Source organism: Perca fluviatilis, chromosome 14 (genome assembly GCF_010015445.1).
Source record: "Perca fluviatilis chromosome 14, GENO_Pfluv_1.0, whole genome shotgun sequence".
Taxonomy (NCBI): domain Eukaryota; kingdom Metazoa; phylum Chordata; class Actinopteri; order Perciformes; family Percidae; genus Perca; species Perca fluviatilis.
Genome location: NC_053125.1, coordinates 20,905,565 through 20,930,262, shown reverse-complemented (window position 1 = coordinate 20,930,262; position 24,698 = coordinate 20,905,565). Strand labels below are relative to the sequence as shown.

The 24,698-nt window shown below is 39.6% G+C and overlaps 1 protein-coding gene and 1 long non-coding RNA gene across 3 annotated transcripts; one reads left to right on the top strand and one right to left on the bottom strand.

Moving 5' to 3' along the window:
• Positions 1 to 703: 703 nt before the first annotated feature.
• On the top strand, positions 704 to 23,808 carry LOC120573168 (adenylate cyclase type 4-like). Of its 2 annotated transcripts, none has more exons than XM_039822682.1 (26): positions 704 to 954; positions 2,718 to 4,050; positions 8,268 to 8,465; positions 8,576 to 8,737; positions 10,044 to 10,193; positions 10,767 to 10,921; positions 11,952 to 12,063; positions 12,183 to 12,310; positions 13,090 to 13,248; positions 13,399 to 13,558; positions 13,924 to 14,100; positions 14,266 to 14,318; positions 14,559 to 14,621; positions 15,151 to 15,214; positions 15,360 to 15,457; positions 16,971 to 17,055; positions 17,458 to 17,595; positions 17,723 to 17,800; positions 18,796 to 18,971; positions 20,856 to 20,940; positions 21,066 to 21,224; positions 21,683 to 21,829; positions 21,923 to 22,030; positions 22,156 to 22,270; positions 22,622 to 22,746; positions 22,963 to 23,808. In XM_039822682.1, exons 2-26 carry the CDS (start codon positions 3,160 to 3,162, stop codon positions 23,095 to 23,097), a joined length of 3,921 nt encoding a protein of 1,306 aa, XP_039678616.1. In that variant the 5' UTR covers positions 704 to 954; positions 2,718 to 3,159; the 3' UTR covers positions 23,098 to 23,808. The 2 variants fall into 2 exon arrangements, with proteins under 2 accessions (XP_039678616.1, XP_039678617.1); XM_039822683.1 differs by having other exon boundaries at positions 14,287 to 14,318; positions 22,963 to 23,097.
• On the bottom strand, positions 20,972 to 24,698 carry LOC120573170. The gene is made up of 2 exons (XR_005641654.1): positions 24,324 to 24,698; positions 20,972 to 21,210 (listed from the first exon to the last, which is right to left on the bottom strand). It is a non-coding gene; the product is annotated as an uncharacterized LOC120573170 (long non-coding RNA).

Genomic DNA, 24,698 nt, shown 5'->3' with positions numbered 1-24,698 from the left:
CCACCCTGGACCCTATTTGATGGTTATTTTGTAGAGAAAGAGATGAAGAGAAAGTGAGAGGGCAATCTGTGTCTTGTATTATGAGGGGCCTTTTAGGCCATGTATCAAGAATGCATGCACATACACCTCTTACACCTCGCACACACACACACACACACACACACACACACACACACACACACACACACACACACACACACACACACACACACATTAAAAGCATGCCGATACAAGCATTCCTGTGTGTTTGCTGGTCAGTGAATGTGACACTATGTTGTTCTCTTGACTGTTGTGGACATTTTGCTGTGTGTAACTGCCATTCTTGGGTTATATCCAGGTTCCCTTATTTTTTAGTTGAATCAACGTCACTCTAAAACTAAAATTGACTGTAATACCCTCCATTGAGGGATGATTTATGATTATGCTGTTGCATTATCCAGTAGTAATAGGCTAGGTGTATCCTACTTAATGAACTTGCAACTGATTTGTAGAAGCTTTGACAACATGTTTTTATAATTAAAAAGGTCTGACATCAGCTGTCCCTCTCATTTAAAGAGAAAACACCTGCAGTCTGACCTTTGACCTGTCCTTCCTCTTCTATCTCACTGCCTCTCTGTTTACCCCATCCTATTTGCATAGCCGGACCAAAGCGCTCGTGCTTGTCGTCGCGTGCGCACGCCCCCGCCTTCACCTGAACCACTCACCTGCCTTTAGTCGCGCTCGGAACTGACGCTCGTGGCGCAGGACACCATGCAGAGTTACGGGATCATTTCGACTTTTCAATCCGGTTTTAACGGTTAAAAAGATGCGTTTGAGTGCTCTTTGACAACAATTAAAAAGATGACGGAGGAAGATGAGCGATAAATACGCAGATAGGAGCCCCTCATCGTGTGTATGACACTGACGTTAAGTCAGAGGGAGAGAGCGACGGGAGAGACGGCAATAAACAATGAGGTAAGAATATTATTTATCTTTACAACGAGTTCCTTTGAATTACTTTTCGTGCATCAACTGTTACTGTCCTAACCCAGTGTTTGTTTCTGTCCTGTCACACAGTGACTTTTTATTAACGTGAAATACGTTACTGAACCCATAATATTGAAATCATAGGTGAACTATTAACGTTAATAAAATAAATGAGTAGCCTAAACTGTCGTTTTTTTTAACAGTGAGAGGCGACTGATTAGTGACTTTAAGGCTTTTACACCTGCTCCCGTCATCCGTTAGAGATCAAGTTAGTTTGATTTTAAAGAAAGCTCAAAAAGTCATTCATGTTCTCCCATTGGTGATAACATATTTTGCCATTCACATCCAAAGTGTGTGATTTGATGCTCTAAGTCCACTTTGAACACATGAGACACATCACTTTATTTACCCTAAAGTTGGAGGCATGAAACATACATTTTTAATCACAAGAATCACTAAAGACAGTGGATCATATTATATTCAAAATGAACAAATAGAACTGAAACAAGTAGTTGATTACTTTTACTGTATTTGCTGGCTGTGCCCTCTGCAATATGAAGGTTTGGTGCTTTTGTTCGTCTGATAACCTAAATGTGTTTTGGGGGGGGGGGGTTTCAAGTTAGTCAAACAAAAAAAAGCTATTTGAGAACTCTGGGGAGTGGTAGTGGGCATTTTATAGAAAATATAATAAAGCTCAAAGTATGATCAGGAGATGTGTGTAATGTGGGTTTTATTGAAATATCACTCATCTAAAAGTCAAATTAACTGCAAGTCCAACTTAATCTTAACTGGGAAAGCACAGAAGAAACTGGACCATTTTAATAAAGACAAATTAAAAAAATACCATGCTCCTGGTTTTGATTTTGAATAAAATAGATCTGAGTAAGTATTGGAAAACCCCTCTTCTTCTTTTTTGCAAAGTGCGTTACACACAAGCAGAACAGAGTAGTGAAACAGGGAAAACAGACACCAGTGGAACAACAATACATGTACTGTCATTACCACGTAGTGTCACAGTTTAAAGTTTGTCAAGAGACACACAGTTCCTCCTCTTGTAAAAGTGTAAAAAAGAAATCCAATTGGTGTAGTGTAAAAGGGCACAGCATGAGGTGGATGTGCTACACTGGGCAGGTTATTCAAGGTGAACGGATGAATCATATGAATTACTGTTTGATCCTTCCATCACTTTGCTATTAAATCAGGTATGTACCTGTAGCAGAAAAGGCAGATTAAAGGGATATTTTTTTTAATCCTGGAATTGATGGTGACATTTGAGCAGACTGGGTATGAGGAAACTAGTACAGTCAGGGGACAGGGAAGAATAAGCACAAGAGGTAAGACAACAGAGAGGCGCATCAGAGTAAAACCACTAAGCGTACATACTGTAGGTAGGGACTGGAATGTTTTTTTTTTTTTATGTTCACTGGGTGCGTCGCTGACATTTCATTCCAGTGAACACCTTAACAGTGTGTTGCAGGGGAAAGAGCCAGCTGCTAGACTAACACGTTTTTTTGCATAATGCATGGACAAATGCCTAGAAGATGTTTGTCACTTAAATGGCATTAAAACAATGTACTAATATGACTTCCACGCTCGCATTGTTGGACTTTGCTAGCCACACAGACACAAGCACGTTCTCTAAGCTTTAAATCTAAATGTTCAGCAGTGAATTTATACATTTAGCTTTGTTTATTATTAATTGGCTGTGCTGATTGTGTTGTAACTTTTCTGTTGATCTTTTATTTTGGCAGTGAGACTCCATCCAGTATGCATCTGCACTCGTCAAAAGAGATTGTGCTATGGTTTAAGAGTCCTTACCAGTGATCTTTGGGACTTAACGGATCTATGTAACCTCAAAAGAACACCGTCTTCATTATTGGCGTCATCATCATAATCTATTTGGATAATATCTTTTTAGCTGTAGGAGAGGATTTAAAACAGGAGCTGGACTCTTGCTGGAACAGTCTCAACATTGCCATCTTATTTTTGTTGTCTTAATGAATTTAATCTGACACACAGCCAAAGGTGGAAGCTCTCCCTGTTGCACAGACCTAAACAACACCTGACAAGGAAACGACAAATAAATAAACACTATACAGTGTATTTATTATGTAGACTGAGAGACAGACAGCCAGAAAAAGCAAAGTGACAAGTCGATAGACGGCGAGATCCATCACATTCCCACAGGTCGCAATGCCAGACGAGTTACAAGGTTTTCAGGAAAAGGATAGGCCTGGAGAAGAAGCACCACAGGTGTCTTTAGTGCCGAACGTTGTGGTCGTCTCCAGTGATAGAGCGGGCAAAATCCCTGGAGGCAATATCCTGGAGCTTGACGACTTCAGTCAAACAAAAGACTCGGCACAAAGCAGTGACATTAACATTTTGCAAGGGAATGACGCCAAATTAAATGCAAGCAATTCTACTGCCGTGAGTCAGTCAGGACTTGGTGATTCCCAGGTTTTCGTAGAGGTTGGTGTGGCCAAAACAGCGCAGGCCACTAAACCTCTCAAGGCCAATTCTTGGTTGAAGGGAACAGGTGTGACTCCGCAGGCTACGGATCATGATGCTCCAATCAACTCATCCTCTGACAGGCTACAAACTGACAGCACCTCATCGCAAACGAACGGCTGCAGTGCGCTCGATGGAAAGCCCTTTGAAAAGACGAAACCTAACACTCCTGTCAATTTGTCTGAAACCAGTTTAGACACTTCTAACAAAAACACCAAGAATAGTCCAGACGATGAAAGAGGTGATTCCAAAACAGACCTTACTGTTAAACCAAAAGCAGAAAACTCACTCAGCGGCAGTACGCCCGCACTCCCCGAAGTTTCATTCAAAGTTGCCCAAACAAGGCAAAGCATCGATGTCAGGTGGGATGACAAATACGGAGACGAGGATGACCGCGAGGAAAGGCAAAGCAATCGATCCAGGCAGAGTGTGAAAGAGGGGGTGTGTTGCTGCTATCAGGCGTTCCACAGGGCTTTTCTGCAGTGCGTGGAGGAGACTCCGGCCATGCTGACAGGACTGGTGCTGTCTCTGGCTTTCTGTGTGACCCTCATCGTCATCATTGCCACCACACGAATGGTGAGATATGGAAAGTGTGTGTGTGTGTGTGTGTGTGTGTGTGTGTGTGTGTGTGTGTGTGTGTGTGTGTGTGTGTGTGTGTGTGTGTGTGTGTGTGTGTGTGTGTGTGTGTGTGTGTGTGAAGGTGCATGCTGCGCATGTACAAACACACTTTTAAACTTTACATTTACTTCACAATCTGCCACGTGTCTGTTTGACAAATACATAAAGGTTTAATAGTTATTTATCAAATGTTGTCTCTGTTTTGTATAATTGCAAATTCAGTTTTGGGGGATTTTGACTGATTTTGAAGACCTCACCTTGGGCTCTATGTTAAAAAAAAAACAATAAAACATTATAGATTAAATGATAATTGGAAAAAAAGAGCTGCAACCAACAAATATTTTCATTATTGATTATAACATCTCAAAGTCCAAAGTGACATCTTCAAATGTCTTCTTTGACCAAAAGTCCAAAACCAGAATGTATTCAGTTTACTATTATGCGAGGAAGTCCCTACACTGGAAAACCTGAAATGAGAAAATTTGTTGGATTTATTTCCATTGTTTTGTAAGAAGAATTACAGAAAAATGACTCGCTTTTCAAAGAAAGTTGCTTATTTCTCTAATGATCAACCAATCAATCAATTACAAATCATTTCAGCTCTATGAGAGATTAATCAATCTCATGAAAGCAACCCTGGCCCTATTTAAATTAAGATAACTGTACTAATCCCAGAAAACTGATTGGGTATGAGGAAGGAAGTTGTGATATTTTGTACACTGATAGGTTACATTTTATCACTGCAAGAGACAGTTAACGTTTTGAAAGCCTCAGAAGACAGGGAAGACAAAGTAAATGAGGACATTCAAATATAATTACATCAGTTTAATGATTGTCAACACGAGCACTCTGCTGAACAAGGTTTTACAGCCAACTTCATGGGGGGGGGGAAGGAAATGGAGCATTAAACCTGTTCTTCAAAAACACCACAACATTCTTGTGCTTCAATTGAAAAGCCAACATGACTTCTCATTCCAACAAAACAGTGGCACTCATGAAAAACTGTTTGTCATCTATATCAACCTGCAATTTAAAAAAGACAATCAAAACACATTGTCATATCTACAATGTTATAATGTTAAAATAATGAGGTAAACATATTTCAGACAAATCCATGTGAGCTAAAACGTTCAGATTTCAAACTATTCTGAACGCTCTAAGTCTTACGCAACTCTAAGCCGGCCTGCTATGATTGGTCATCTGCTCCAAGGCAGGACTGGAGTGTTTATTTTTAAGCCACTGCGGTGTTAACATTGTCCCATGTAACTACATGCTAACTGCAGTAAAATATGTCACCTTGGCTGCCAGTGCCTTTATTATTGCGACTTTATTATAACTGTAGAAATTGCTGCTATATTCTGTTAAGTGTCCACTGCTAACTATAGTAGCTAACGTTACATGGCTAACGTCAGAAAACAATGTCATCTGGGCTGCAAATGTTGTTAAACTCTCCCCAATTCCGGGTTGCATTATTGCTGAAACATGTCCAATTGGGTAGTGTTTGGTTCAGAAGCCTTTAACTGCAATTTTTGACGGTAGAAGGTGCTGCTTCATTCCACTACAATCTAACGTTAGCATACTGCTAAGTGCTAACTATTAAGCAGCTACATGCTAACGCGACGTAGCTGTAATCTCGGCCCCAATTCCGGTCACTTTACTGCTGGGACATGTCCGGTTGTGTAATATTTGGTTTCAAAGCCTTTATCAGTATTTTTCACGGTACAAAGTCCTGCTATATATTCTGTTGCAGGTTTTTTTTTTATTATTATAAATTTTCTTTCAATTAATTTATTGAGAGCATTTGCAGTTACAAACAACACATTCAAGTACACATACACACAACTACAAAATAAATATATAAACAAATCATATCCCAAGGAGTCTGCAAAGTCCAGCAAGGCTAGACAACAAGCAGTCCAGTTCATAGCATAAATCAGTAAGTGAGTTCCAATATCATTGAGTCACGTGATTTGACAAGTTTTGAATATATCTGCACAGTCTTCGGAGCTTTACAGTTCTTTGAATATCTTATGGAGTCCAAATATTCATTGACTTTACACTCAAGGAAAGAAAGGTTTAGAGCCCCTGAACTTAATTTTATGGATGTGATATTTAGAGAGTAGAAATAAAAGATTAATAATAAAGAATCCGGAAAAAAACAAAATAAGTTTGGATAAATTCAAGGACATCTGACCAGAATTTTTCTGTGTAGGAACATTTCCAAAATAAATGGGACATATTTTCATCTTGCCTTTTAAAGAAAGAGCATTCAGATTCAATATCTGGTTTATACTGCTTAAGTACACACTTTGCTGGGTAGATCTGTGAATTAATTTAAACGTAACTGCTCTCACTTCATTAGTAAGCACATATTTGAAAGGCAAAGACCAATCTTTTCCAAGGGACATTCTCTATCAAACTGTTCCAATATGGGATTATATAAGGAATAGTAACAATATCTTTTTGGTATGAAGTCCTAATTGTTTTATTTTTAGTCCGGCGCGCCGCAGAAAAGCATAAACTCCCCACAGCAGTATCAGATATATCCATATTGTGAGTCCGTGGCCATGGGAAATGAATGCCTCCCAGCAGCATTCTGATTCCAGAAGGAATTGCATCGAAGACAATTGCATACTCCTTAACCGAAACAGGAATTTGAAAGTTCCGCAAAAAATCGGAATAACTGAACGCCATTCGTGTCAAAATATTATTCCTGTACCAGTTTTCAAAAAATAAAGATTAGTTTTTGAAGAGATTGTCCTTATTATGCCAAATGTAATATTGATAAGGTGAGAAGTTATGTTTAAATAAGAGAGACCAAGCCAAAAGCATGTGTTTATGAAAATTGGACTGTTTGATTGGGATTTTTGCTAATATTATAATTGCATAATAACAGAAAATTTAGGCTACTATACTCCATTGCAGTAGCTACAGCTTCAACTAGCGAAACACGGAGTGGAGGCTCCGGAGTTTCCAGGAAGCATGCTGGCCAATCAGAGCAGACTTGGCTTTTTCGGAAGAGGGCTTAAAGAAACAGGCTCCTACAGAGCGTCTCATACAGAGAGTGAATACAGGTGCAGCAGCCATGGGCAGTATGAGAAAAATAAAGTGTTTTTTTACATTAAAGCATGTAAATATGTTCTAGTACAAACACAAAATGCCCCAAGTATAATCCTGAAAATGCTATATAGTTGCCTTTTAATACTAACTTGAATCGTTAACAGTGCTGTACATAACTCCGACAGGATGCATCGAAACATTATCTTAGCAAGACCCTTCAGATATATTAGTATCTGTGGTATACAAAATATTACATGGGGGCAAAATTGTAGTTTTGCACAGGAACTGGTGCTTTTTGTTTGTTTATGATAAACTGAAATAAAAATAAATAAAAAATAAACGTTCCACATTTGTTTCTTGGTCCATCATGATCTTCCAGCAGCACAGGCTTGTTTGTTCTCTGACATCATAAAAGTACAAAAGACCAAGATGCTGCTGGTTTGCCAACCAATCACACAGAGCTTTATCCTTTATTTATCAAATTAGAGCTGCAAATATTGACTGTGTTTAAATGTGTTTTCTTATTTAGCTTTTCCACAAATTCAAAGATGTTATGGATCAGTGGAAAGTTTGGTTGACACAAACTAACCTGTTGAACACACTACAAATGAATTTGTTACTAGGCCGTTGGAAGTCTATGTCGTCACCAACAACGAGTTAATTCCCTGGAAGAAAGAAAAAAGTATCACCCGACATGTCTCATTGGAAAAATTAAAATACCTTTACTTCACATGGCAGGAGGAGATTAAAAACACTGGGCCAGCTGTTTAAAGCTCAGCCTGGCTTTCATGTCTGATGAATAAAGGCATTTTAATTTTAGTCCTTTGTGTAGGGCAGACTTTTTGGATGTAGTGAACAGCTAGGTCAAAATAGGTAGGTAGGTCTTTGCAAATGCATATTAACATGACGTGCTCCTTTGCCTCTGTTTGTGTCTGCAAATGACATTTCTTTTAAACACTGCTTGCCACACAGCATCTATTCAGCGATGAAGAAAACCGTTGAAGACATTACTGCTTTTAAATTCTGCAGGTTTCACATGCTGCCCTATTTAACAGTAAATCACGGAAGAGAACGTGGCTTTTGTTAACTTGCACCTTTCGCCCATATCTGCACAGAACATCATTTTCCATGTAGCTGCTCTGTCAGCGCTGTGTGTGGTTCTCTGTCTGAGTGCCATCCTGCTCGTCTGCCTGCCCTGGCTGGCCACCTTGAGGCGCTGTGGAGGAGCCCTGGCCCTCTTCGTCTGGGGGACGCTGTATGTCATCGCCATAGTCTTCATCTTCACTGGGGGACCTGTCACTACTTGGGAACAAGTGAGAAGGAAGCAACAAGAGAAAGAATGATGAATTTATTTTGTTATGTAACAGTTATTAACCTCTAACTCTTTGTGTCTTTCTCCACCTGGTTCTCCTAACCCTTTCAGGTAGGGTTTTTCCTCTTCCTTTCTCTGAGTGTGTACACAGTGCTGCCTCTCTCTATGGCCTGGGCCCTCATGTTTGGGATTGGGACCAGCCTTTCGCACATCATCATCATAAGCGTCTACGTCCCTGTCACAAGCCCAGAGACACCAGACATGGCTGTGCAGGTAAATATTTGCTATGTTGCTATCATATCTGTAAGCTAAGTAAAATGTAAAGCTACATTGAGGTAGCTTAGCTTTGCATAAAGATTGAGAACAGGGTGAAACAGCTAGCTTAGCGCTCTTTAAAGGTCCCATGACATGGTGCTCTTTGGATGCTTTTACATAGGCCTTAGTGGTCCCCTAATACTGTATCTGAATTCTCTTTTATATAGACCTTAGTGGTCCCCTAATACTGTATATGAAGTCTCTTTCCCGAAATTCAGCCTTGGTGCAGAATTACAGCCACTAGAGCCAGTCCCACAATGAGCTTTCTTTAGTATGTGCCATTTCTGTGTCTGTAGCTATTGAGGAGGAAAGAGGGGGGGGAGCAAGGTGGAGGTTGGGGGTGTGGCCTTGACCAACTGCCACTTGAGCCATGATGTCTCTCTCTTTCTCATGGGCAGACTAAATTCTCTGGGCGGGCAAAGCAGAGAAAGGGGAGGTAACCATATGTCTTCTCCTTATGACCTCATAAGGAGAAGATTCCAGATCGGCCCATCTGAGCTTTCATTTTCTCAAAGGCAAAGCAGGATACCCATCGCTCGGTTTACACCTATCGCCATTTCTAGCCACTGGGGGACTATAGGCAGGCTGGGGGAACTCATATTAATGTTAAAAAACCTCATAAAGTGAAATTTGTATGCCATGGGACCTTTAAAGGTACAAAAAATCTGTCTACCAACTTCTCTGCAGCTCACTAATTAACACAATATATTAGATAGATTTCCCATTTTCTTTTCAGCTTTAGTTTCTTCCCCATTATTTATAATAAGTCACAGCTACGTGTGTCAGTACTGATGCATAGTTTAGTATTGATTAAAAAACAAATACCTGAACATAATAAAGTATGTTCAAATTTAAGGGGGAGGCAAACATTTGCAAATAACCAGCACATCGAGAGAGATGTGCATCTTGCATGTGCATGTGCCAAAGAATAGCCTCCAAATTCAAATGTGATGTTAAGCAAAGGTATGCAAATAATCTGCATCACCCTTTTTTTGGTTAATGGAGAAGTCCTGAAACTGGTTTTACATAACCCGTTGTTTGTCTTCTGGTAAATAGCAGACTGTGTTTTTCAGTTAGTTATAAAATACATGAAATGTACACAAATAAAAAATAATAATGTCCATGTACTGCAACTCTCTGTCATCTGGCATATTACAATAGTGGTTCAGTTCCTCTGCTCTTATTGTGCTGGCAGTACAATAGGGACATCACAATTCGTAAAGTATCAATAATCTCCTTTGCTCTCGTCTGACTTCCTTCTCAGCTGGTGGCAAATGCATTGCTGTTTATGTGTGTGAACTGCGTCGGGATTTTCCATCTGTGGATGACGGAGCACGATCTCAGGATATCCAATCGAAAGAGAGAAAAGTTCAGCAACATACGCTCCCGGAAGGAAATAAGGAAATATCAGCAGGTAAAAAAAACACTGGCTTCAAACTCATAAAACAGCATAACTTTAACTTGAATTCAAATGATAAATTGTTTCTTTGACTTCAGCTAAAAAAAAAGAACGTAACAGCTCAGTTCATTCAATTTCAGCCTTTATTTGCTTTATTTATGGAAATCTTGTCTGGTTCTCTTCTGTGCAGCTTGTTTCAGCTACTCCATATTTAAAATCGTTATGTGTAATCATTCTCATTAAATGGCTCTTTACCCGGACAGCCTGGGCTTGGTTCCTGTATGCTTTTCTGGCTGTTTGGTCAACAGATTAATCATTCACTTGCCTGAAGCCCAGCAGCAATAGAATAGGCAAACCCAAATAGACACTATTCCCATCAAGTAAACAAATAGATGAAACGTGGTCCACTAAGTAAACATGGCATCGCTTCAAAGGGACTTTTGATGGCTATTTCTTTTACAGCCTGTACAGAGCGTCGCCTCTGTAGGACAGAAATCCAATGACCCAGTGTACAAGATCTCAAAACTCATTACCCACCTTCTCCACGCACATTTTCACCCCCCGACCCCTCTGTGTCCTCGGCAACAGGAGCAGCTCCTCCTGTCTGTGTTGCCACGGTACATCGCCATGGAGCTGAAAACGGAGGTGATAAAGAAGCTCTTCAGGCCCAAGTGCGATGACAAGAAGGAGCCCAACTCCAACAACTTTCACAGCCTCTATGTCCGGAAGCACAAAGACGTCAGGTGATGATCACACTGTTGCACTGTTAAGGTGATGTTAAGTATGTCAGCTTTTCAGAATGTTCCAGCTGAACCATAACTTGTCTCTCTCCTTCTTCCTTCCTTCTATTAACTTTTTGACCATGGGTGTCGGACTGGGGGGAAAAAGGGGAATGAGTGGCCCTCATGTGAGGAGGGCCCAAAAATATGCTAGAATGAATAGCTGTGGATGCGGGGAGGGGCCCATAGAAAATGCCTTTCTACAGGGCCCAGAATTTTGTGCTACGCCCCTGTGTTTAACTGTTGTGTGGATTCAAAAGTGTAAATATTTAAGCAATGAAGTGGTATAAGTAGGATTTTATTTTGCAAAGAAACATGGAGCTCATTTTGACCTGCTTTAATATTAGTTATCAGTTACAATTTTATCACATATGACAAAACCAAACAACACTAAATAGATTACTCTAAAGCTGTTTCTTAATATCTCGAGATATCTTTTTTAGAATGGCGTAAAGCTGTGCACTTGACTGTTTAAAGACGGACATAAGTCAGATTTTACAACCCTATTACACTGATCATGCATATAAGAGGTTTTCTGACAATATGTGCACCCCCTCAAAACAGAAAGGACAAAACTGAGACCCCCCCCTCCCCCAACATCCCCCATCTCTAAAGACAACAAATATTTACAGTGCAACGTGAAAAAAGTTAAAATTAATACATTTTAACTGTCGCTGGATTACTTTGATACTGAAGAAAACTTAAAATTTGATGATTTTAAGCAAGTTCTGGAGTTATAAGAAGCATGATGATTTCTAAATGGATATTTATGAACATTTATTTGCTCAAACTCTCCTGTGGCTCCCCTAGCGAGGTGCGTCTCACAGATAGAAAAACTATATTTTAATAGGAATGCAAAAGTCCCACTTGGCAATTGCGCAGCAATAAATCAGAGAAATGTGAATATTTACTGTATTTATTGTGTAGTCACTAACAGCTGTTATCTTGTGAATGCGTGCCTAATATTTTTGTCTTTCTGTGTGGGTTTGTGTAGCATCCTGTATGCAGACATTGTGGGCTTCACAGAGCTGGCGAGTAGCTGCACTCCAGAAGAGCTGGTCGCTGTGCTAAACAAGCTCTTTGGCAGATTCGATGACATCGCCAAGGTGAGAATACCAGCACACATCGTGCCCAAAATCAAACTTCACAATGGACAGTTTTGTGTTGGTTTTGAACTAGCTAATTCTGTGTCTGACTCCCCCTCTCTGTTTCTTTCTATCTGTAGAAGAATGGGTGTCTTCGCATTAAAATCTTGGGTGACTGCTACTACTGTGTATCTGGTCTACCTGACCCCATTCCCACGCACGCCAGGAACTGTGTTCAGATGGGGCTGGACATGTGCACTGCCATCAGGTCAGTTCCCGCCCCCCTTCTTCGTCTGTGATTATTTAAAATTCTATTATAAAATAAATGTGTGTACACAATAAACGTTGTGTTGAGGTGCCTCCCACCTGGGTTCTGTTTTTCCGCCCATAAAAGTTATTCAGTGCTATTAATTTGCATCTGATGTTACTGTTCTTCATATAACTTCCTGGTGGTTCTCATGGCACTTTAATTTCACTACTCTTTCTTCTACAACTGAAACCACACTATATATTACAACTCAAAAGCATGCAGAGTGTACATACAGGCAGTGCCATAAATTGACCATTATATTATCAAACTGCACATTTTTAGTGAGGCCTTTTTGTGTTTGCTCCATGTAAATCAAATGTGGACATATTTCTTTTGGCTTTTTTGGTTGCATTGAATGGGGAGTTTAGGAAATTTAAAATTGATTTCTTTAAATTTTTGTGAGAAAAATGAGATGAAAGAGAAAAATATTTTGTGTATATATCCTTAATCCATATATGTCTTTGGTCGCAAAGACCTGCACCATATTTCCTGTCATTGTGTCGCGATTCACTTTAAATTTGACAGAATATTTAATGTCCCCTCATTATTGTACCCTCTTCATCGGGATACTTAAAACAGTGTGAGAGTTTATTAAAGTAACTTAAGCACCAAAAGTAAGTTATTTTTCAAATAACTTCATGGCCCAACAAGGAGTGCCAGACGTTAGCATGAGTGAATATATATATATATATATATATATATATATATGATTTACTCATACTTATGTCTCCCTGTAGTAAACTGCGAGAGGCGACGGGGGTCGAGATCAGCATGCGGGTGGGTGTTCACAGTGGAAACGTGCTCTGCGGTGTGATTGGCTTGCAGAAGTGGCAGTACGACGTGTGGTCCCATGACGTCACGTTAGCCAACCACATGGAGTCTGGAGGTCTTCCTGGGTAAGAAAATCTCAAAATCTGCTCAGAGATAATCAAAATTCTGAGTTGGTGCAGATGATAAAGAAAGTGTGGTGATGATGGAGGATACACTTTGAGTCGTGTTGCCTCTCTACCTTTCTCTACTGTTATTAATACTATAATTATTAATAGACGAGTCCACATCACAGAGGAGACAATGCAGCACTTAAACGGAGCATATATAGTGGAGAACGGGGATGGGGGGAGTCGGGATCCTCTTCTTAAAGGAAGAAATACGTACCTGGTGATGGACCCCTGCAAGCCGAACAGCATTTCCAGTACACCTAAATCGGTAGGTGTACTCATTACTTATGCATTGCTTTTATGGTTGAAGTTGTGCTTTCAAAATGTGAAAAGTGAAAGAAAAATATATATATATTTTTAATTATACATGATTACATAATTGACTAACTAAGGTATCAAGTTTCTGGTTAGGCAATATAAGTATGCAACTTCCTGACATAGACTGTACGTGTGTATAAAGGAAAGCAGACTGACCTTAATTTTGAAAAGCTGTCTATCATTATTGTATGCACTACATGGGCATCTTTCTCTCTGCTGTGATCTAGCTTCAGGAAGGAAAATGCAGGAATAAATTACAGTTCTTGAGGGGGGGAAAAGTTAAGTAAAATAAAGCAATCTCCATCCTAATTTCAGGCAAACACTCTTAAATCAGGAGAGACCAGGCTGCGGGCGTCAATCCGGATGTCTGAGTACCTGCAGTCCTGGCGGACTATCCATCCCTTCGCAGACCTAAGCGACCCTAATGCCACACCCTCCAAGAAGAAAAAAGTCCCCACCAATTTCGCTATGAACCAGTCACAGCTGTCTGCAGTATGTATTTGTGCTGCTTCCAGTACATATTGCGTAAATCATATTGTTTTCCTGTTGTCCTTAGGTCATGCATTTTTTGTTCACTGTGTGTGTGTGTGTGTGTGTGTGTGTGTGTGTGTGTGTGTGTGTGTGTGTGTGTGTGTCTGTGTGCGCGCGCACGTGCATGCGTGCGTGTGTTTGCTTCAGGAAGGACCACCTTGCCAGAACAACTCCGACTGGTAAGTTCCCAGGTGTATTGAAAACGCCTGAGAAATTTAGTACACCAGCTTTATTAACTTAAGTAGAATAAGAACAAAGCATGCCGTTTTCTGTCATTCAAAGTGAATATAATACAACAGAAAGCAAAACATCACATTTGGTGCATTTTCTTTTTGGTTACATGAGTGTTTTTAAATCAGGACTACATTTTATATTGTTTTGGTTGAAGCTGTTTCTAATATGTTCTTGTTTTATTCCAGTTTGGTTGTGGATAACAGTGTTAGGGGATCACTGGGATCACTGGACCCACTGAATAATGCAGGGTAAGTTTTCATCCGTTGAAAGTAGTATTTAGTTAGTAGATAATCAGAAGAAATATGCCAGGAGGAAAAAGACGAGACATTTCTGTCTTGGCCAACATTTTTGAGCCACTTCTTTTTTGTGAAAAAAAAGTTCAAATTGAATTTGGGGTGGCCCGGTCGGCTCAGTGGGTAGAGCAGGCGCACATATACTGAGAGTCTTATGCCTCGACACAGAGGTCCAGGGTTTGAGTCCGACCTGAGACGATTTCCTGCATGTCTTCCCCCTCTCTCTCACCTAGCTGTCCTATCAATTAAAGGCGGAATAGCCCAAAAAATAATCTAAAAAATATATATATATATATATTGAATTTGGAAATATAAGTTCTGAAATATTAGGCCGTGTTGATCTTTGTAAAAATAGATAATTCCATTGATTTCTTCCTTATTTTACTACTACTGTATGTTTTTCAGACTGTACTTCTTATTTTGGGATTAAACCTGCCAGTTTCTTTTCCAATCATGCATCCTTTGATTTTGATTTCTCATTAAGGAAGAGAGCAAAGAAGCTCAACTGTTTGACTCTGCTGTTCAACGACCTGAGCCTGGAGAGAGAGGTAGCTTCATTCTCTGGTCTAATTTAAGAAGCCATAAATAGAGCAGTATGTATGCATGAAAGAGCAGAATGTACAGTACGTGTGTGTGTGCCTGTGTGTCTGATTATTTCTCAGTTTGTCTAATGTCTATGTGTTTGTGTTCCAGTTCCGCCTTTCAGAGGTAAAGGGTGTACACCATTCAATGAGCTGCATAGCTTTGATCTTCGTCACTCTTTTTGCCGTCCAGATGCTTGTCTCTAAGAAGTGAGTAGCACTTTGGTCACATTCACAGTTCATTTTCACTTGATTATACTAACTTTTGAATTTAATCAAAGTAAAATTAAGCACTTGCTCACCATTGCATATACATACAGTGGTTCAATGTAACTAAGTACATTTACTACAAACGTACAAATTTGAGGTACTTTACTTGAGTCTTTTCTTTTCATGCTACTTTCTACGTCTACTTTCTACGTCTACTTCTACGTCTAGAAATATTCAACTTTTTACTCCACTACATTCATCTTTAGTTACTAGTTACTTTACAGAGTTTGTTGCGCACAAAACACATGTAAATTAAACTACCCAACAATATAACGGCCTACAAGTCCAGCTGAAATTATTAGACCAATAAACACTTAGTTCATTGACAGAACTGTTTTGATTGTTTCCAATTTCTAAAATTTCTACATTTTCCCGATGATACGTACATACTATTACTTAAAGTGATGATTCGGAGTAATTCACCCTAGGGTCCTTTGCACCATGACCTCGAGCCAAACACCCCCCCAGAAGCTTTTTTCACCTGGGTCGAACATTGGGAGAGTTAGCTAGAGTAGCGTTATCAGCTGAATAGCTTAGCGCAGAGGCTAATGGACCCACGTTTGTATCTTGTAAGTTACCCCACTAATAATGCCCGAAATGATACCAAATGTCTACAAGTAGTACAAATAGGTTATGCTCTCATAAAACGATGGATTGGAACGTTTGTAAGTACTGCAGAAGTTTATGAACACTTGCCCACTCTCTTCTGCTCTCTGTTGTTGCTGCTGCTGCTGCTGCAGTTAGACGAGTGCTTAGGGACGTCTACAAATTACAACACCGAAAAGAGTTACAACAAAAATATTTAATTTAATGATTAAATAAGGTAATGTCTCCAAACTTACCTCAATTATTACTTGTCTCCTGCTAGTTATACTACAGCACTTACTTTAAAAAAAAAGTAATGTTGCATCTTTTTTCGGTGATGTAATTTGTAGACGGCCCTAAGCACTCGTCTTACAGCAGCAACAACAACAGCAGAGAGCAGAAGCCAGCAGGCAAGTGTTATTTACATAAACTTCTGGTGTACTTACAAACTTTCCAATCCATCGTTTTATGAGAGCATAACTTATTTGTACTACTTGTAGACGTTTGGTATCATTTCGGGCATTATTAGTGGGGTAACTTACGAGATACAAACGTGGGTCCGTTAGCCCCTGCGCTAAGCTATTCAGCTGATAACGCTACTCTAGCTAACTCTCCCAACGTTCGACCCAGGTGAAAAAAGCTTCTGGGGAGGTGTTTGGCTCGAGGTCATGGTGCAAAGGACCCTAGGGTGAATTGCTCCGAACCATCACTTTAAGTTACATTTTCAAAGCAGAACTTTTACTTGTAACTTGTATTTTTTACAGTGTGGTATTATTACTTTCAATTTAGTAAAGGATCTGAATACTTCTTCCACCAACTGGTATACACGCATCTTTATTTAACAGTGTCAATTGTTTTACCCTTCCAGTAACTTTGAGATGGCAGTGTCGTACGGTGCAGCCTTCCCTGTGCTGGTGCTGCTTCTGTCCATCGCTTTCACTGGATACCTGGAGGTAAATGAAAATATTGGCATTGTGTCGGTAAGAAGTATACAGTTTCATATGAACAGGTGATCCGGTTAAGTGTCAGTAGCTTGTTCAACAGCAGCAAATGAAAGCAGGTGCATCTAAATAAAATGCTACTGTAGATGAGGTGAAAAAACTACATTCTTCCGCCTATGTAAACATAAATTCAAGATGCGAATAACAGATTTAAGGTCATTAATTTGTTGCTGGTGGTTTTGTATGGATTGAAACATTAACTACAAACTGTGTGTACACTATTGCTGATTATTACCTTTAATGTACTGCAAGTTTTTGGAAAGTTTCTTATCTTCCTGACATTCACTGGTTGTTATTAGTTAGTTTCATTTTATATCAACATGTCCGAATGTTTGAATGTATGTTTCTTTTCAGAAGTGGCAATCCAAGATGCCGTTGAATGTTCAGTGGATCTCAGGGCTGTCGCGTGGCGTCGCCACCAAGGCGGCGCTGCGTCTGTTTGTGGTCACTCTCTGTGTTCTCATCACCCTGCTTATGGCCATCCTCAACTTTGTGAGTTCCTCCTCTGCCTGCCAGTTATTCTGTCCTAATTGTCCTTCTTGCTCTATTTTCTGTCATCAATAGATACATTTATCAATCACTTTTTCTCGGTTGTTGTCCTCCTGTTTTTGTCTCTCAGGTCTTCCTCCCGGGAAACAACTGCACATCGATTACCAACAGGACAGAGCTGGAGGGTCTCAAACTCTACACTGTGCCTGTAAATACCTCCAGATTAACATTTCACCATGTTATTAATCAATATGTCCTCTTATTATATGGCTTATAATCCTTAAAGGAAAATATTGTCATGCTGTAATCAGGCCTGATTTATCACTTGCCTTTTAGTGAACTGCATGTAACACAGTACTTTAAAAACTTGAACTATTCTATGTCTTCCGTGACATGTTGTAATTTTAAGAACTTGTTCATTTCATTTCATTTTTCACATGCACAAGACGGAAGAAGCAAAACAAAAGATACATAGATACATACACACACAAAACCCTGAGAATCAAAAGACAAAACAACGGAGCAAAAATGGGTATTATTCATTTGTTCATTATACTCTTACAAGCTGCATTTCTTTATCAAAAAGTACAGAATTAGTTAGGCAACTTAGTTTACAGGTAATGCATGTAGCGTCCCCCTCACATGTCTGTAGGTGGCCTTTAGTAGTACGCCAGCCATCTCTCCCTTGATGAACAGTCAGTTTTCTTTTTGCTGTTGAAGGGCAAAACAATATTTTGCCTTCGTATTTTTATAATTGTTTTTATTTGTGAAGATACTGTGTAACAAAAAGGTGACAAATAGAGTAAACAATACACTTAGACATAGACAAACATACCTACAGACATTCACAGACAATGTATACAACAGTTATGTTAAATGAGTGTGACTGAAGATTGAATGTACAAATATGCAAGTCATATATAGGGTAAATGTGTGTATGGATGGTGTATGGCTGTTTGGATGACCGGCATGGTGTAGGTACATGTTTGGTGAACCTTAGTAGGGTGTAATGTAATAATTGTGGCAGAGATGACGGCCTTCATTCTTTTTCACTTATAAAGGAGAACTGCACCTTAAAAAAGATAGTTTATAACCCCAAGAAAGGTTCTTTATTGATTCTTTATTAGTTTGAATGTTGAGCGTCAAACCTACATACCTTGTCGCAACACACATTTTTTTCTCCTCCTTTCTTCAAACATCTAGTACTACCTCTACTGCTGCCTGTTGGCCATGCTGGGAGTGATCGTGTTCATCAGGACAAGCATGTCTGCGAAGGTCCTGCTGCTCACCCTGGCGGTGGTGGTTTACCTGGCCCTCTTCCTCCATGTTTACGCACCGAGGTCCTACTGCCTCATTAACCTGCTTTACAACAACACCCAGTGAGTGACACTGCAAATGCAATCACATAGCCTGACAAGCCAGGCCCACATCAAGATGTTGGGTCTGGGAACTCACCATTGGCAGGGCTCAATCCGAGGGGTGGGATAAGGGGTTGTCTTTCAAATTCCCTCTGCACGCAACAGGATAGCGCTACAACCAGGCAGAGCAAAGCTAGTTGAAAGATTAAACTTTTGCCGTATCCGGTCGGCAAAACTCCGAACACATCTTCCTTTTTTAAGAATGACTTCAGTGCCGTTCTGTGTTATTTTCTCAAAGAAAAGTTTAACTTCAAGTCTTCCAGAGTCGCGACCAAAGTCGATTCGAAAGACCGATGTTCGCCAGCAGCAGCAGCCATCGTCTTTGTTTTCAAGTAGCAGGGAATTCACACGGAACCGTCGTAACTGTGCCGTTATTATGTTAAGCCCCGCCCACCGACTCTATACACGATGTGATTGGCCTGACTAGAGTTTGGTTTTTCCAGCTCGCGAGCCAACAGAGTTGCTAGACCCCCTGGCTGCAAATTACATTTGCTGCCGATAGGGTGCGTCTAGATTTCTAGGCTAGCAATCACATGGAAACACCTGGGGTTCTATGTAGCTTTATGTGCCTTAACATTATTTTGAAAATTACAATGAAGCAGCTGCAGGGCTGCTCTGCTTTCTTTTCCTTTTTTGCCAAATTAAGTCCTGATTATGAATATTGACACATGTAATATTAGACTTAAGATTGCCTCCCTAACAGCAATGAGCAGCCTTCGGGTGGTGAAACGATTACTCAGTTAATTGATGAGACGATCGACAGAAAAGTACTCAACAGGTTCATGCATTACCATTTAAATTATAAACTTGGAAAATCTGCAAAAATCATTGGTGCCAGCTTTTAAAATTTCAGGATTTGGATCATTATAAATCGAATATCTTTGAGTTTTGCAGTCTTTCAAACATGAAAAATAAACTTAAGGCTTAAACTTGGGCTCTTGCAGATTGTGAGTTTTTTCACTTTTTTCCAAAATCTTGTAGACTAAACACTTTAATTATATTCAATCACTAATGAAATGACAATACTGTAATTAATAGGTGCAGCCCTAGGTTTCAATCTACTTTAGATGCTTACCTTCTGTATATCCTATTGCAGATAGACTTAAAACATGTGCATGTTGTGTGAAATTCACTGACAGCACTTAACGTGATAATGACTCAAACTGCTTCTTAGTTCAATTTAGGGCCATAAAAGTAAGAATGTAAATATTTATTTATATAGTACTTTCCTAAAGAAAGGTTATGTAAAGGCAAAAATAACCATATAACAACTTCAAGCACTATTAAGTTGTTTAAAGCATGTGTTAGAATAATCTTTTTAACCTCATGGTCACCCTGCAAACAGTCATAACATACTGTACAGTCATTATGGGAAAAAGTTAAATACAGTATGTAATATGTTACATTGTGTTAATAGACAAACTGTGACAAATAAGATGCATGAAAGTGTGTAGGCACGAATATATATATATATATATATATATATATATATATATGGGCTCAAGCCTGCTAGCTGTCCACACAGTCACACAGTAATCTTGCCTATATTCACTTTCCACTCGTCTACATTCATTCACTGCTATCTATAGTCATCACACTGTCCGTCTTGCTCAGCCAAGGTGTTAAATTTCCTGTCTTTTGTCTGCCACTCCAGATTGTGAATCCTTGTCTGGAGTTTCCATTCACCATCATTTATTCAAGAGCTTTCTATGGCAAGAGGCCTGCGTGGGGGTCCAGGCCCCATTCACTGAGAGACACAAGACACTCTTGTCTGAGCGATTATGTAATGGATGGGGAAAAAAAGAGTGAGCATGGCTCTAAATATGTGAATGTGTTTTTCTACAGACCAGGAGTGCTGAAGGACCCTCAGATCATGTCCGGGGTTTGGCTGGTCATCTTTTACATTGTGTGCCTCATTCTGGCCAGACAGGTACGTGTTTCACAAATGAGTATACAGTATGTATTTTCTGTCATTTAATGAAGGATTTTGAAACAAAATGATTGTATATGCAAATTTGTTCATGCTTATTTGTACTCTGTGTCCTTCTCTGCCAGGACGAGCTGGGTTGCAGAGTAGACTTCCTGTTGGACCGCTGTTTCAAGACGGAGAGAGAGGAGATGGAGACCATGGAGAACGTCAACAAGCTCCTCCTTCAGAACGTCCTGCCGCTCCATGTCGCCTCCTTCTTTATGGGCAAAACTGTCCGCAACCAGGTAAAGAAAACAAAACACGGCAAATAGATGTACAGTCAATTTTGTTCCTTGGTTATCCTGCCACACTGTTAGCCATGCCAACTTTCATTCATCGTTTTCTACTGTACACAGAATGTGACATTTGTTTGAAATTATAAGGCATAATACATTTTAGATCACAAAAAAGTAAGCTGCGAAAAGATTTGAAAGCATGTCTTTTAAAAAATTATGAAATTTTTGGAGAAAGAAAAAAATAGTGATTTTGTGACATTGTCTTTATATGAGAATATGTTTTTATTCTACCTTAACCCTTTAACCTGTTTGAAAGGGTTCATTCCAAAATTAGAAATCCATCATTGAGACAATAATTGACACTTAGAAAATCTTTAACTATACAGGTTTGACGCTGTTGACTTCTGACTGCAAATTTTGCAGAATGCATGATATCTTGGAATGAAGTCCTTTTACTTTTGTTTCAGGACCTGTACAGTCAGTCATATGACTGTGTGTGTGTGATGTTCGCCTCGGTGCCTCAGTTCAAAGAATTTTACAGCGAGAGCAGCGCCAACAGGGACGGTCTGGAGTGTTTGCGCTTCCTCAACGAGATCATATCAGACTTTGATGAGGTTTGATGAGGAAGAAGATATGATTATATCCTGCCAGTGTTACATTTAGTCTGTGTCTCCGACTGTACTCTGTTTTCCATTTCTCTCATGCAGATTCTCTCAAAGCCCAAATTCTGTTCAGTGGAGAAGATTAAGACTATCGGCAGTACGTACATGGCTGCTGCGGGGTTGAGACACGCTCCTCGACGGGACGAACAAAAGGTTTGCCTGATTTGTCTTTGATAACTTTTAACCTATTTTTGCAAAACAATCATTGCAATGTAAATCAAAGTCTCTAGTTAAGAGACCCTGACCTACATGAACATGATCTCTGGCTCCCCTTACAGAAAGTGGAGGTGTCCTACAGCCATGTGCGCTCCATGGTGGAGTTTGCCATCGCTCTGATGGGCAAACTGGACCTCATCAACACACACTCTTTTAACAGCTTCAAACTCCGGATCGGTGAGTGTATTCTAGATTAATTCTGACAAACTCATAACATTTCATACACTGGATTAATTCGATACTGACTCAAAACTTCCAGCTGGGTATTCTTTCTCCTTATTTTCTTAATATAATTTGTACACACTGCAGATTCCTGTGCACCACTTTAGTGTCTGAACTGTACTTAGAAATATATATTAAAATGTGAGATGGATGAAAGAAAATTGGCAAAGAAATCACACAAATATTTTCCTTCTAATATTTCCTGGCGCATGCAAGACTGTTTTTAAACCTCCATGGAGGGAATTTTAGGAACAGAGGATGTTCTATGTTTACATTTAATCATCCACCCCTGTTGTTTATTTTCAGGAATAAACCACGGTCCAGTGATTGCAGGAGTGATTGGAGCTAATAAACCTCAGTATGATATCTGGGGGAACTCTGTTAACGTGGCCAGCAGGATGGACAGCACAGGAGTGTTGGATAAGATACAGGTCAGTAGGAAGGGTGGAGGTGGCTCAGATGTATAAGTTCACTGTCAGCCACCGTGGATGGATCAGTGGATGCAAAGTATTAAACATGAAACGCCGCATGTCAGGTGTGTTCATTAGCTCTAGGCTTATTGAGTCCAAAAAAAATGGATGGATTAATGGAGACAGTGAAACCTCACGCATTTCTCTGTGTACTAGTACTATTCTTTCTGCACCCAGGTGACGGAGGAGACAGCCCAGATTGTCGAGAGCGTGGGATACACCGTCACTCTCAGAGGAGTAGTCAACGTCAAGGGCAAAGGGGAACTCACCACCTACTTTATTAACACGGACCAATCGTCTCCTCACTTCTGACCTCCACAATCAGATGCTGCACAGATCTATCACTCAGACCTGGGTCCAAATATTAGCTGCAAATGCTTGTTAGTGTTTGTTTAAATGAACCTGTTGTACCAAATGGGGTCGGTCTTATGAACTAACCTGTCACTACCTGTATTCATCACAAACCTATGCACTGACTTAATGCTGAAACGAAGATGTATCACCTGCTAATCATTTACATCCATGGAGGAGCTGCCTTTGTCTTTTGGATAAGACACTAAATAAAATCCTGACCGGTTAAATGAAGACTACAATTCAACTGAAAGCAGAGAGCTGTCTACTCATGGACCATTTTTTGGCAAACCATGTTGCTTACTGTATCTGTACTGTATCTTGGTTATCCTGTGAAACTAGAGTAGCACTTTTCACTGTATTAAGACGTTTCTGAGAACATATCATCTCAAATTGTACCTTATAGTAATTTATGATTTTTTTTTTAACTACATTGTGGTTACAACAGTTACAAAACAGCATTTACGTTTTTCTTTTTTTTCTTTAAAGTTAGTTTTTTAATGCTATTTGTTCTCTATTCTATGCTTGTATTGTGAAATCCTGGATATTTCTACTTATTAAGCCCAATGAAAATTGTTCAAACTCACTCACAGTTTACAAGTTGTACACCCCATGCATATATGTACTGTAAACCCATGTAAACATACATAAAGTACACACTGTTTTATTTTATTTAAGGTGTCCCAAACCAAAAAAGATAAGTGACCATCGGTCAATGGTTTAAATGCTCACCGCTGGTCTGGAGCCGGAGACATTTATTGCAGCCATGTTGATTTAAATCATGGTTTCTTTATTATTATTTACATTTTGCATTGCACTTTCTAATATGTTGTATTTTTGAAAGGGAGTTCTGCATTACAATCTGAATGTTGATTGTGCACAGAATACTTCTTTTCTTTAAAGTATTTCTGTGAGGGATGATATGAAGTGTGAATATAAAAAAAGAGCCTGAGTATGTTCAGTATAGGGAAATATTTTTTTTTCTATTTATAAAGTAATCTAAAAAAAATACAACCACTGACGTGCTTTGTGTGTGTGTGTGTGTACCAGATTCTTACATGAATAAAAAAATTGTATCTTGCCTATCAAGATCATAGATCAAGAACAAAGTGGAATTCCCCCTTTGACTGTATTCCCCCCAGTACCGTTAACGCCCACAGACACTCTAATTGGCTAGAACTACTCACCCGCTGAACTTTTCTCACTTGCTATTTGCTCCCGCTGATATCCGTCACGCTGCTTCCTGCTTCACGATGCGGTTTGTTATTGAAGCGCAGCTCCTTTAAATGTGAGGGGAAATGTTGACGGTCGGAGTTGATGAAGTTGGTGAGTGTACAATTTTAAACAAAGTTAACGACGTGTTTGTTCGTCGATGGTAATGAAACGGTTTTCACAAATGGACTTCTCTTTGACAAATGAAGACAGTTTAAATGTGAAAGATAGCTAGTTACTTAGTTAACTTTAGCTAACCGTTACCGTCACTTTAGCTAGGTGGGCGGACAATTCGGCCCTCTTGTTGTTTGTTTTTTAAATAATTATATTTCTTAATTTTACAGGAAAAT